Raw genomic sequence first — 14,802 nt, forward strand, 5'->3', positions numbered from 1 at the left:
CATAATCCCCATGGGCTCCCATTTAGGACAAGAATAAAGGAGAATTAGGGGGCCTCGCACAGTGGCTCACACCTGCAACCCTAGCACTTTGGGAGCCGAGGCAGGCAAATTGCTTGAGTCCAGTTCGAGACCAGCCTGGGCAATGTTGTGAAGCCCTGTCTCTCCAAAAATATAGAAAAATTAGCCAGGCATGGTGACCACACACCAGTAGTCCCAGCTGCTTGAGAGGCTGAGGTGGGAGGATCACTTAAGCCCAGGAGGTGAAGGCTGCAGCAGTGAGCCAAGATCATGCCACTGCACTCCAGCCTGGGTGAGAGTGAGACCATGTCTCAAAAAAAAGGTAGGATTAGGAATTCAGTTTTTTAAGGAAACTTATTAGTTACTCATCTAGTAGCCCGTACATACAAATCACAGGGCTATAGTATAATAATTCATTTACTTAGTCTTGTAATAAAATAATCTCTTCTCCCTACCCCCTGCCTCTGGCTACTATATGTGTATGTCTCTTGTCCAGATGCTATTATAGATCCATGTATGATAAGAACTAAACTTTCAAGTGCGACCTTGACATTCTTGAAGATCACAGGGCCCAAAGACTTGTGAATTCCCCTAATCTCACCAGACATCCCTGGCTAATTCTGTCAGCAAGACAAGCTGCACCCCATGCAGTTCTCAACCTAATGAGCTTCACCTTCCCATTAGCCTGTGAAATAATTCAAACAAACCAATCACATGCTCCAATGGGAACCAAGGGCCATCCTGCCCTCTTGTATTTACCAAGGCTGCCTCTCTGGGGGTTTGCTCTACTCCAGAATGCAGCCCCCACAGTCTGCAATCTCCTCCTCCTGCAGCTGTGAGTTTACATTGTGAATAAACTGCTGTCAACCTCATCCGTCCAGGGCCAGGTGTCATGTGTTTGGCCATCTTGTACTTTTTAGGGCAGGGATCCCCCTCCTTCACCGACAGTGGAAGGTAATCAGAACAGTCCATGTAAGCCACAAACATTTATTTATTTAAAATTTTAGATTCAGGGGTACAGGTGCAGGTTTGTTACATGAATATATTGCATGATGCTGAGGCTTTAATGATCCCGTTGGCCAAGTAGTGAGCACAGTACCCACAGGTGGTTTTTCAACCCTTGACTTCCTCCCTTTCCCCCTCTTTGGGATCCCAGTGTTTATTGTTCTCATCTTTGTGTCTGTGTATACCTAACATTTAGCTCCCACTTACAAGTGAAAACATGCACTATTTGCTTTTCTGTTTCTGCATTACTTTGCTTAGGATAATGGCCTCTAGCTGCATCCATGTTCCTGCAAATGACATTATTTCACTCTGTTTTATGGCTACATAGTATTCCACGGTGTATATGTACCACATTTTCTTTATCTAATCCACTGTTGATGGGCACCTAGGTTGATTCCATGTCTTTGCTATTGTGAATAGCACAGTGATGAACATATGGTTGCATGTGTCTTTTTGGTAGAACAATTTATTTCCTTTGGGTATATGTCCAGTAATGGGATTGCTGGATTGAATGGTAGTGCTGTTTTAAGTTCTTTGCGAGATCCCCAAACTGCTTTTCACAGGGCAACAAACATTTATTGAAATCTCCTGGGTGCCAGATTTATGCTAGGCAATGACTACAAACGTGAGCAGGACAGACATAGTGCCTGCCCTCAGAGGGCATGTACTCTAGGGGGGAAGACTGACAAAGAAGAAGAGACCACAGAGAAATAAACACAGTAATTACAAGCTGTGATGGGTATTATAAAGAATAGAGACAGAATACTTAGGGTGGTAGAGGAAGAGGAAGATGGGGGGTAGATTTAGACAAGGTGCTTAATGGAAGACTTCCTGAGAAGATACCATAAAGGAAGACTTAAAGGAAGAACAGGAGCTTCCAAGCAGAGGAAAGAGCATATTCTAGGCCCAGAGCTGAGAGTGGGGGGTGAGTGGTGGAGAGGTGTGGCAAGAGATTCAGCTGGAGAGATGGAGAGGACAGATAACTGGTAAAGGTAGTCGGGTGTGGTTGCATGCCTGTAGTCCCATTTACTCTGGAGGCTGAAGCGGGAGTATTGCTTGAATCCAGGAGTTCAAGCCTGCAATGAGCTATGATCACACCGCTGCACTCTAGCCTGGGCAACACAGTGAGACCCTGACTCTAAGGAGAAAAAAAAAAAAAAGCAGTAAAGGCATTTTTGATTTAATGCCATGGGAATGCATTGATGGGTTCCAAGCTGCACATACCTGTTTACAGTTTTAAACGTTCACTTTTGCTGCTGTATAGAAAATGAATTGGAGGGGTGAGAGTAGAAATGGGAGGCCAGTACAGCAGCGATTATCACCTTTCAGGGAAGTGGTGATGGTGGCCTGGACTAGAGTGATGATATTACATCGGAGAGAGCCTGAATTCCTGATGTACATTAAAGATAGAATCCACAGGGTGTGCTTCTGATTACATGAGGGGATGAGAGTAATGGAGGACTTGAGGATGACTCATGGGTTTGAGTAGCTGGGTGGATGGTAGTATTGTTTACTATGCTGGGGAAAACAGTTCAGGTTGGAGATACATTGAGAGCTGTCATCATTAAAACAGTAGTACACTCATGAAGCCATCCAGGGAAAGCGTAGAGAAAGAACCTCGGAGCGTCTGCTAACATGCCACAGAATAATGCCATGCCCTTGAGGCGAGAGTGTGGCCTCATGATTGGATATTCTTATGGTTAATCATCTGGGGAAGGGACCATTTGGTGCAATAATTATGTCCCTCAGGAGACTGGAACCAGGAAGCCAGCCTGAGGCCACCAGGAGAGGGAGGCTGCTGTCTCCTTGTCAGACAGGGCTTGGATTTTAGGAACTTGAGATGGCTTCCTGGGGTTCCTGGGTGAGAGGAGGTACACAGCACCCCTGTCCCCGGAAGCAGGTGTGCATCCCATAGAGACATCTAAGATGCCAGGATTGGATCACATTTGTGAGCTACATTTTTAGTTGCATGTTACTCTTTCTGCTCACTTCCTGTTATCTTCAGGTCTTTATTTGTTTTGTTTTGTTTTTTTGAGACTGAGTCTCGCTCTATCACCCAGGCTGGAGTGCAGTGGCACGATCTTGGTTCACTGCAAACTCCGCCTCCCAGGTTCAAGCTATTCTCATGCCTCAGCCTCCCAAGTAGCTGGGATTACAGGCGGCCGCCACCATGCCTGGCTAATTTTTGTATTTTTAGTAGAAACGGGGTTTCATCATGTTGACCAGGCTGGTTTGGAACTCCTGACCTCAAGTGATCCACCCACCTCCGTCTCCCAAAATGTTGGGATTACAGGCATGAGCCACTGCGCCCGGTCTATCTTCAAGTCTTTAGACAAGCTTTGGATAAATGTCCATCCTAGTCTCTGCTCTGCCATAGAAAATTAAACAACAAAAAAAATAGTGTGTCTAAATGCCACTGAAGAGTTCCCAAAACCAGTATGGTGGTGGGAGCTGTAGCCAGCAGTGAGAGGTCCCTAAGGGGAAGGTGGGTCTCTTTTTCTAGAGTAGGGCATCAGGTTCAGTTTCTCCTCTCCACATGGACGGGCTCCTTTCATGGCCAGGCTTAACGGAGCTGGTTTTGATTTTCTTTTTAGACGGAGTCTCCGTCTGTGGCCCAGGCTGGAGTACAGTGGCGCGATCTTGGCTCACTGCAACCTCCGCCTCCTGGGTTCAAGCGATTCTCCTGCCTCAGCCTCCCCGAGTAGCTGGGACTATAGGCGCACACCACCACGGTTAGCTAATTTTCTTTTTTTTTTTTTAGTAGAGACAAGGTTTCCCCATGTTGGCCAGGCTGTTCTCCAACTCTTGACTTCAGGTGATCCACCCGCCTCAGCCTCCCAAAGTGCTGGGATTACAGGTGTGAGCCACGGCGCCTGGCCTGGTTTTGATAAGGGGAGCGGTCTGTTCTTTAAATCCTCCCTCCACTTGATTGTATGTTCCTTGAAGTAACATAGAGTACCGCATCTTTGTACCCACGGTGTCCAGGAGGTTGTAAGCACTCCATCACTGTTAGTTTAATAGGTGATTGTTCACTAGACATTGTGAGACACACACTATGGTTTCCCAAAGAGCTTAGAATCCAGATTTGGTCAGCAGATGCACACGCTGATGCATGGCAGAGTGTGCCCGCTCTGTAGGTTACATGAAAGAGCTGGGAAATGCTCTTTGATCACAGAGGAGGGAAACATTACTCCCAGTGTGGGGGTATGAAGCTTCAAACAGACTTTGTGGAGGAGGAAACATATGGCTGGGCCTCGCGGGCTGGAGCGAATTTCCAAAATAGGATGAGAAAAAGACAAACATGTGCCAGGTAGAGGGCTCTGTGAGAAGGGAGGCATGAGGAGAAGGCATTCCATTGCTTCAGTGCATGACCGGTAGTGAGGTGTGTTGCAAGGAGAGCATACGTGTGAACAGGGAGGAAGTGGCAAAGCCACAGAAATGACGTTGGAGCTCTGAAAAAAATGTCTTTCTGGGTGGGCAAGGCCCCTCTTGTCTGGTACCAAAAATTAAATATAAATAAATAAATAAATGGTTCTCAGTGAATCCTGATAGCTGGGATTGACTTTTTATGGTAGAAAATTTCTCAGCTGTTAAACACCAGAATGGTTTGTCAGTGGCAGCTTTAGAAAATCTTTCCCTAGAGATTTTTATGCATAAAATAGACTGACTTATCATTTGTCAATGATTTCCTGTGGCCTCTCTTAAAGTCATGGGAAAGTATTATATGAGCTCTCAGATTCTATGTTACTTTATTCAATTCAACAAATACTTGAGTGTCAACTTGGTTCATGCCCCCAGGCATTGCTATATGACTGGATTCATACGCCCTCCCCTCAAGGGGCCTCTCTTCCAGTGATCCCCATCTCAATGCATGATGCTTCCATCCACGTTGTTGCCCGAATCAGAAACCTAATCTGCCTCACCACCAACATTCCACTAATCCCTAATCCCTATCTTCTCTGGAAGTCATCCACTTCTCTCTAATCCCTGCCTCATGGCTCCAGGCACTAGCTCTCTCCTAGGGATTGCTGCAATTGTCTAAATGACCTCCCAGCCTCCAGGCTCAGCCTGTTCCAGTCCATCCTGCACACTAGTCTTTCTGAAATGGAAATCTGAAAGGGTGCCACTCTCCTGCTTCACATTTCTTCAGTGGGTTCCTGGGCTTAGAGATAGGTGTGGAATCTGAGCCATTCTGCTCAGATCTTCCAACGTCCTTGAATCACAGTTTTGCTGTTTGACCTTAGGCAGGTTATTTAAGCAGTCTTTGCACCTTCCTCATCTACAAAAAGGGGATCACAACAGTAATTCATTTTAGAGTAGTTGGAGGGATTATATGATTCCGGATCCTCCTCTCTTATGTGAACTCTTAAATTTGGAGAGCCCCTGGAATCTGGTTCTCTTATCTCTCTAAGCTCTTTCCCTCAGTCATCGCAACAGGTCCTACTACTTTAAATATCCATATACTAAAAATACCCAAATTTATATATCAAGTTCAGCCCACTCTCCTGAACCCTGGACTCATATGTCCAGTTGCTTTCTCAACATCAATTGGATAGCTAATGGAGCTCACAGATATATTGATATAGTTTGGATGTTTGTCCCCTCCAAATCTCATGTTGGAATATGATCCCCAGTTTTGGAGGTGGGTCTAGTAGGTGTCATGGGGGTGGATCCCTTGTGAATGGCTTGGTGCCCTCCCCGTGCTAATGAGTTCTCACTCTGTTGGTTTACGAGAAAGCTGGTTGTTTAAAGGAGCCTGGCACCTCCTCTCTCTCTCTCTCGCTCGCTCGCTCGCTCGCTCCTGCTTTCACCACGCAACTGCCTGCTCCCCTTTCACCTTCTGCCATAAGTAAAAGCTTCCTGAAGCCTCACCAGAAGCCGAGCAGATGCTGGTGCCATGCTTGCATAGCCTACAGAACCATGAGCAAAATAAACTTCTTTTACATTTATTATAAATTACCGAGTCTCAGGTATTCCTTTATAGCAAGCTTGTCCAGCCCGAGGCCCATAGGCTGCATGCGGCCCAGGATAGCTCTGAATGCAGCCCAACATGAACTCATAAACTCTCTTAAAACATTATCAGATTTCTTTGTGATTGCTTTTTTTTTTTTTTTTTTTTAAGCTCATCAGCTATTGTTAGTGTTACTGTATTTTATGTGTGGCCCAAGACAATTCTTCTTCCAAAGAGGCCCAGGGAAGCCAAAAGATTGGACCTCCCTGCTTTATAGCAAAGCAAAATGGACTAACACATACAATAAACTTAACATGTCCAAAACCAAACTCCTGAGTTTTCTCCCTTCCAACCTGCCCTACCATAGTCTTTCTTTTTTTTTTTTTTGAGATGGAGTCTTGCTTTATTGCCCAGGCTGGAGGGCAGTGGCACAATCTTGGCTCACTGCAACTTCCGCCTTCCAGGTTTAAGCAATTCTTTTGCCTCAGCCTCCTGAGTAGCTGGAATTACAGGCACCCGCCACCACACCCGGCTAATTTTTGTATTTTTAGTAGAGATAGGGTTTCATCATGTTGGCCAAGCTGATCTCGAACTCCTGACCTCAGGTGATCCACCTGCCTCAGCCTCCCAAAGTGCTGGAATTACAGGCGTGAGCCACCACACCTGGCCTACCCATAGTCTTTCTAGTCTCAGTTGATTAAACTATCCTTCTCCATGCTGAAGCTCAGTGGCCCTCGCTTCTCTCTTGTTCTCACTCCCCACATCCCATCCATCTGAAAATCCAGCTGGCTCCTCCTGGAGACTCATGCACAGTCCACCTCCTCCTCACCACCTCCATGGCCACAGCCTGGTCTGAGCTCCATCACCTCTCACCTGGGTCACTGAAGCGGCCTCCTCACTGGTCTCCTTGCACAGTCTTCTCAACCCAGATGACTGATAAATCAGATCCTATCATCCCTTAGTCCAAACCCTCCATAGGCTCTTCATAAGCTTTAAAAGAGTTTTCTAGCCCCTGTGTGATCAGGCCACCCACCCTGTAACCTTGTCTCCTCCTTTTCCCTGCGCTCATTTCACTCCAGCCACACTGTCACCCTTCCTGCTCCAGGAACTCCCCGGGAGCATTCTGGCCTTACAGGCTTTGCAATGCCTGTCCCCCTTCCTGGAATGCTTTCCCCTGAGATCTCCCTATAGTTAACTCTTCTGCCTTCTTCAAGTCTTGGCGCTAATGTCTCTTCTCAATGAGGGTTATTCTCACTACTTTCTTAAAAACTGTAATTTGCCCTCCAATCCCATAACACTCCTGATAGAGTTTTTTTTCTTTTTACTGCACATGCCATCTTATAACCTACTATATACTTTACTTATGTTTATTGATTATCTGTCTTTCCCCCACTAGAATATAAGCTTCACTAGGACAGGGAATTTTTTTTTTTTTTTTTTTTTTTTTGAGACAGAGTCACTCTGTCGCCCAGGTTGGAGTGCAGTGATGCAATCTTGGCTCACTGCTACCTCTGCCTCCTGGGTTCAAGCGATTCTCCTGTCTCAGCCTCCTGAGTAGCTGGGACCACAGGCACGTGCCATCACGCCTGGCTAATTAATTTTAGTAGAGACAGGGTTTCATCATGTTGGCCAGGCTGGTCTTGAACTCCTGATCTCAAGTGATCCGCCCACCTCAGCCTCCCAAGGTGCTGGGATCATAGGCGTGAGCCACCCCGCCCAGCCCCAAGGGATTTTTGTCTTTCGTTTACTGGTGTTATGTATCCAAGCACTGAAATAGTGCCTGGCACATGGTAGCTCACTAAATATTTATGGAATGGTACTTACAAATTTAAAACACAGTGTATGGCACAGTGTTTTATAAATATTAGCAATTCCACGGTTCACAACCACTTGGCTCCTACTTACCTTTCCAGCCTCATCTCCCTGTACTCTTCCTACCATTCCAGCTCAGCTATACTTAACTTGCTCATCTCCAGAGCCTTCCTTATGTACTTTTTTCTCTGTCCATCTATCCCTGCATTTGAGGGATCCATTCTCATTTTCAGGTTTCAAGGTAGAGGGTCTTCCCTGACTCTAGGTCAGCCATCTCTACAGCACTCCTCCCACCCCCTATGTGTTCCTTATTCATCACACTGCCTTGCAGTCCCTCGCTTCTCATTTGTCTTTCCTGCTGGGCCCTGTAACCACAGGGACAATGCCTGTGACAGCAGTCATTGCAGCATCTCCAGCATCAAGCACAGGACGATACCTGGCGGTTTTCGGCAAATGATAATTCAGTGAATGAATGAGATGCTCACAGCAGCGACTGCATTTCTGCACCTTAGACACACATTATCACGTGTTATTGTATCGTGTGCTGTTCCTTAGGGCATAACAATTGCTAGCATTTTCTAACTCAATCCTCACAACTCTACGAGGGAGGTACTATTCACGTCCTTATTTGAGAAGGGAGGAACTTGAAGTTTAGAGGAGTTCCTTCTCACCATCACCCAGGTTGTAAATGTTGGAGCGGGTTCAAGCCAAGTTCTGTGGCACCAGCGTCCCTAAGCCCAACCAGCGTCACACCGTTCTGCCATTTTGCTTCTGGCTTTTCTCCTTAGTTCAAAGTCAGCCAACTATCTGCCCTTAGCAAGTGTGAAGAGAAGCCCCCACCGCACCACCTCAGCAAAGGGCTTGTGTGTGGAGGAGCTGCCACCCACGCTCCATTTCACCAAAGTGAAAACTAATGCCAGGGAGGGCGAACCCCTCATCGGCGAGGTCGCCACTGTCACCAATGCCCACTGCTGGGTCCAAGGCTGGCGACGCCTCACGGCATCTGGGCCTGACTTCCTGCGACACTGGGGCGATCCCTGGTCCTGACTTCCACTCCACGCCATCGTGGATCACGACGACTGGGACCACTCAAAAGCGTATCCAAGTCCTGAGGTCTCCAAAGCGGTGGAGAGACCCGTCTAGCCCCTCACTCCCCGTCTGGGAACTGAGATTCTGGAGGGTGGGCGCCCTGCCGCGGCCCAGTGGGGCTAGGGGCCTCCAGAGTCGGGGTTCAGGACTCGGCGTCAGAAGCTCCAACGCCAGCCGCGCCGACCTGACCCAGGGCCCAGTACAACAGAGAAGGCGGCTCTTCCCAAAGGCACCGATGGAGCGGAGGGTAGTCGCCGCCCTCAGGATTTATCACCCGCGAGGTGCTGTCAGTAACTCGTGCCCGGAAGCCACCCCGCCCCGGCACACACATACTCCAGCGCCCCCTCCAGGCGCACTCCGCAATCACGCGAGCGCGGCGGCCGCCCCAGCCCTTTGTGACTGGATGACTGGGGCCGAGCGGCCCGCACTGTCTTCGACCTCCAATCAGGGCTCCGGGCTACAGAGCTGCACCAATCGGAGATGACCGGGGCCTCAACAGGGCCAATCGGGGTACTCGAGCCCGACAACAGGGCAAGCCGCCAACAGCGATCAATCAGAAGGGAGGAGCGGTCCCAGATGCCCAATCAGCGGCCTTCAGGCGCAGATCGTGGGCGGAGCGGCCGCAAGGCTTCCGGGTCGGCCAATCAGCGGGCGAGCGGCTGCTTCAGCGCGCGCGGTGGGCGGGGCAGGGCCTGTCCGAGCCTAGGAGCGGTGGGCTCTGTGAGCAGCTAGGCAGGGTGAGGAGTAGTGACGACCCCGGGCCTGGGGCGGGGGCGGAAGCTGGGCGCGGGACGGTCGGGGCGGGGATGCGCGGCGCGGGGGCGGGGTCTCAGGATGGCCGCCGGGCGACCTCTCAGGGCTGCGGGACGCGACGGGGAGAGGTGGAAGGGCCGGGTTCAGGACTCGGGGAGGGGTCCGCCCGCGCCGCGGCGGCGGCGGCGGCGGCGGGGGCGGAGGGGACACTGTTGCCCAATGGCAGCGCACGTGCGCTCGCTGGCGCGGCCCGGCGCCCTGCGCTCTTCACCCGGGAACGGGCGGTGCCCCTTTAGCCCGGCCCTTGCCCGCCCGCAGCCCCGCGGCCTCCGTCGCCGCCGGCTCTGGGCCAGGGCCAGCCCAGGGACCGCCCGCCTGGGCCGCCGCCTCTCCCTTGCATGCCCGGCTGTCCGGCTGTCCCTCTCTCCCGCCATCTCGTCCGGCAGCGCTGGGCACCGCAGGCCTCTGCGTTTTGACCACCTGCGCCGGTTCGCGGAATGGCCACATCGTGGGGACTGGCGCCGGAGAGATGCAACCGCCTGAGGGCCTTGGGGTGTCTGTCCCCCAGGGGAATTTTTTTTTTTTTGGAGGCAGGGTCTCAAACTGTTGTCCAGGCTGGTCTCGACCTCCTGAGCTCCAGCGATCTGCCCGCGGAGGCCTCCCTAAGTGCTGGGATCACAGGCGGGAGCCCCAAGGGATCTTTTTAAAGGCCCCCAATGTCTTACTGTATTAACAAGTGCCTAAGGAGTGCTCAGAGAACAGATCTGATTGGATGAATAAAGACCCCGCAGGGCAGCTTTCCATTCCTGCCACCTATTTTGGCGGGCAGAAATGGAAAGCGAACCACATATCTAATTGTACGTGTTCTGGTAACCACCTTAAAATAATAAAACAGGTTAAATTAATTTTAATATATTTGAATTAACCCAGGATATCCAAAATGTTATTGCAACATATAATCAATATTAAATTATTGGTAAGATTTGAAAATTTTTTTTTCATACAAAGCCTTCCAAATTTGTCGTGTGTCTTACACTTACAGCACATCTCAGTTCGCACCAGTTACCTTTCAGGTGCTCGCTGGTCCCACAGTGGCTATCGTATTTTTAAGCTGCACATTTCTTGTATATGCGTGAGCTGTTGCCGGAACATGACATCAAATTCAGTGTTCTTCGAAGCCCTCTTCAAAGAACTCTGATTGTGTTGCCTGGCTGCAACACAAAACATGAGGCACGGTCCTTTTCTTCAAGGAGCTTGCAGTTTGGTTGAGAAAATAGACACCCACAGATTAAGTACTATTTTAAATGGATGCAATTCGGGCGATAGTAAAGATAACTGGGAGTATATGATTGACAGTCAGATGGCTGATCATTATCCTTTCGAATTCAAGGGAGGGCTATCTTCAGGCTCATGCAGGAGGGGAAGATTGGGCCTGGTCTTGAAAGATGGGTAAGTCTTGGACTGTTGGGAAAAGATGGGGAGGACGTTTTGGTTGAATGGAACTGAATATTGCTGCTTTTATTTTTAGAGTTGAAAATTTACAGAGTCCTGAGGCTTTCAGACTGAAAAAGGCTTTCTTCTGTCACTGACAATCGCCACCATGATTCATAGTCTTTTCTTGATCAACTCCTCTGGAGACATATTCCTGGAGAAACATTGGAAAAGTGTGGTCAGCCGTTCTGTTTGTGATTACTTTTTTGAGGCGCAAGAGAGAGCTACTGAGGCAGAAAATGTGCCTCCAGTTATCCCTACCCCTCACCACTATCTCTTAAGTGTTTACCGCCACAAGATCTTTTTTGTGGCTGTGATCCAGACGGAGGTCCCCCCTCTGTTTGTCATTGAGTTTCTTCACCGAGTGGTGGACACATTTCAGGTTCGTGAATGTGGGAAAGTTCATATATGTAAACCGTGAAGTGTCTTTATAGTCCTGTTTCCATTGTATAAAGCCTCCATTAAGAAACTTAAAAAAAAAATCAAAACTCTGGTATTACTCACTTCCTTTCCCATCTGATAAGTTTCTGGTTTCTATTTATTGAATTGGCTGCATACAAAATGACAAATGGAATACTTTTGAACCTCTTGCGTGGGAAAGCCAACCTATTTGTGATGACTGTATATAGCCTTTCTAGCTCTGATTCTACTTTTTGCTCACAAATTAGAGTTTAGGTTGTTTTTGCCTGGTGGTCTTGATCCTAACTATTATCTGCGTTGCTTTGAGTTGCATGAGAAAGTGATTGCGTAAAGTTTTAGAAAAGAAAAAGTAGAACAAGCTAAGCAATGCTTAATTTAACTGTCCCAGTCGCGTAATTCACGAACCTGTACTAGTTCTCAAGTTTGGGGTGTTTCTTTTTAGCGAGAGAGTGCTACTGATGAGCTCTGCTTGCAAAGATGAGATTGGGAAATTTCATGTGCCTGTAAGAATTTAAGTGAGCCATTTTATGAGGCAGTTTTCATTTTAAGCTTTTTCTTCAGGAATAGATTTTAAGAACTTAGGGAGTGGTGTCTAAGGGAGGTCAGTGATAGCAGGACACAATGCCACTTGCAGCACAGGAGTTTAGACTGCACCGGCCCTGGATTCACACACGGGAACCTTCTCCCAACAGAACCACTCAGCTTCTAACTGTTGTGGTTATATGCATAACTCGAATGAGAAGCAAGGGCCCTTTGGTTTAACTTCTGTGTCATATGAGGTCTGGAATGAGTCATATGAACACTGGAATTGTGGCATTGGAGAAGAGAATGAGGACTTACACACTATGATAAAAGTTAAAAAGCAAGTCAGAGAGTAATTTCTCTTGTACTCACGTCTAGAACAACTTCCCTTCCCAAGAAAATTAAAATACGTTTTGTGTTTTCCCCTGCAAATACTCTGATAGTACTACTATTCTGGAATTTCAATTCTCATGCAGCATACCAGCCCCTTTGCACAGTGAAAACCTAAGTATGATAAGCCCCAGTATGTGGAAGAACTAGAAGAACCCAGGAGTTGTGATGCTAAACCACTGTAACTGGGCCTTGTTATGATTTCCGCATGTGATACTTCACCCATTCTAAGATGAACAGTTCCACTGGTGGAACTGACAGCCGCTTCATATGGTCATACTAATGTAACTTATTACAAGACAGGAAGTGAGAAAAGTTGTTTGTTTGATCTAGTTGAAACCACAGAGGAATTTGGGAAAGCAGAGTAAAGTTGCTAATTTGGAAGTCTGAGACTTCAGAGCTTGTCATTTTTGAAGCAGTTGTTAAAAGTCAGTGGACATCCTGATTATCAGGTCTTCTCCGATGTGCGTCCTCTCCGGCAACATGATTTTTCCAGGACCGGAATGTGTCAGGAGCAGCCCGGCAATAGAATTGCAGGCTCGCTGGCTGGCTGCAGCACTTGGCCGTATTGCGAGGCTCCTTTCCAGCTGCTTAGTTCACATGACACCTGGTTTATAAAACCTAGTGGTGTTTTATTTTTTAAAAATAAGTCATTCTTGGGAAGGAAATATGTGACTTTTTTTTTCTTTTGAATTCTCATTCAAAATGAGAATTTTTCTCTTAAAAAGAGGAAATCTTTTTGTTTTAGGAATATATTCCTGATTCTTAGGTGACCCGGGTATTGGAATCTTGTGGATAATCGACGTTTTCTAATGTAATTTAGACTCTAGTAGAGTCTGTTCAGTTTTGGATATCAAAGAAATGGAAAGATGGTGAAACAACCTGGAAACCATACCTTATCATGAACTGCGCAAGTATCTTGGAGTTGTGGCTCTGAGAAGAAAAAAACTGAAGTGAAAACTCATCGTTTTCAAGTAATTGCAGGGCTGTTATGTACACTTGCTCTGTAAAACAGAGCTAGGAGGCAAATTTCAGTTTAGCAAAAGAAAGAACTTTGGAATGATCAGAGCTGTTCATGAATAGAATGGACTTTCTCAAAAGGGGTACATTTTCCTTCATTCTATGAGTTCAAGAGGGTTTTGTGACCCTCTCAGAGGTCCTGTAAAAGACATACTAACATTGCTAGAAGGGAACATTGAATGGCCACGAACATTTCTTGCTAAAGATCACTCATTCCATTTTGTAATGCTTTATAGTTTACAAAGTACATTCATGAGCCTTAGTGCTTAATTAGTCATGCCTAGTTCTTACAGCCCTTTGCCTCCAGTGGTGTTATCCTGATTATACCATTAAAGAATCAAGATCAAAATTAGTTAACATGACTTAATCTACAAATGACAAAATTATAATCTAGGTTTTCTGGTTTGAAATCCAATGCTTTCCCACAATCCAGATAATTTAGCATCTAATGGTAGCCTTTTAAATAAAAGGACAAAGAGTTCTTGGAATCTTAGCATCTTAAAGATGATCCAGAGGAATTTTCAGGTATACTAGCTTGCATGAATGTTAAGAAATAGCACAACAGTAGGGGTAAAGATTTTCATGTACTCTTCTTTGTCATATCAAGTATTATTTTGTGTAATTCTTTCAAATTCTTGTTCATAAGCATATATAATCAAGATTCAATTTTGTATTCTGTGTATTTTATCAAGTTGAGGAAATTAACCCAAAGATTTAAGTTCCTCTTGTTTGTAGAGGAAGCTAGTAATCACAGTAGTACCATAAGCCAATCTAGTGCTCTCTGCCAAACAGACTGCCTAAGAGAACTATGGTTATGCTGCATTCCCTCATTGTAGAAGAGTAGCACAGAAACACATGGACAGGCCAGATCCTTATTCTCTGTAGGCACGTTCTTTTTATTTATTTATTTATTTATTTATTTGTTTGTTTGTTTGTTTATGTATTTATTTATTTTACAGTATCTGAGTGATCAATGCATATATTCTATCTCCATCAGGATTATTTTGGAGTCTGTTCAGAGCCAGTGATCAAAGACAATGTGGTTGTGGTTTATGAGGTATTGGAAGAGATGCTTGACAATGGTTTTCCATTGGCTACCGAGTCGAACATTCTTAAAGAACTCATAAAGCCTCCCACTATCCTTCGAACGGTTGTCAACACCATCACAGGTATGGCGGAGGGGGAAACCGATAGAGAGTGGCCATCCTGCAGCCTGAGTGACTTAGTCCAGTGTCACATGTTGTTTTGAGTGTTTGTCTTTGGGGATCTCAGGTGTCCCAGTGTTTTAATTTTGCTCTTTGTAGATTTTTTTTTTTTTTTTTTTTTTTTTT

At 46.7% G+C, this 14,802-nt stretch overlaps 1 protein-coding gene across 11 annotated transcripts in view; it reads left to right on the plus strand.

The window, feature by feature from the left end:
- The first annotated feature begins 9,419 nt into the window (after nucleotides 1–9,419).
- The window catches only part of AP3M2 (adaptor related protein complex 3 subunit mu 2), a 21,542-nt gene continuing 16,159 nt past the window's right edge, over nucleotides 9,420–14,802 (plus strand). For 6 of the 11 annotated variants that reach the window (XM_017889888.1, XM_017889886.1, XM_017889892.1 and 3 more), the window contains exons 1-3: nucleotides 9,502–9,612; nucleotides 11,157–11,501; nucleotides 14,469–14,640. In XM_017889888.1, the coding sequence (XP_017745377.1) occupies nucleotides 11,229–11,501; nucleotides 14,469–14,640 (445 nt within the window). In that variant the 5' untranslated portion in view covers nucleotides 9,502–9,612; nucleotides 11,157–11,228. Of the gene's footprint in view, nucleotides 9,613–9,684; nucleotides 9,757–10,322; nucleotides 10,486–11,018; nucleotides 11,078–11,156; nucleotides 11,502–14,468; nucleotides 14,641–14,802 lie in introns of those variants that run through there. The other 5 variants (XM_017889884.1, XM_017889883.1, XM_017889894.1 and 2 more) reach the window with 5 other exon arrangements.

Source organism: Rhinopithecus bieti, unplaced genomic scaffold (genome assembly GCF_001698545.2).
Source record: "Rhinopithecus bieti isolate Rb0 unplaced genomic scaffold, ASM169854v2 scaffold_19901, whole genome shotgun sequence".
Lineage (NCBI taxonomy): Eukaryota > Metazoa > Chordata > Mammalia > Primates > Cercopithecidae > Rhinopithecus > Rhinopithecus bieti.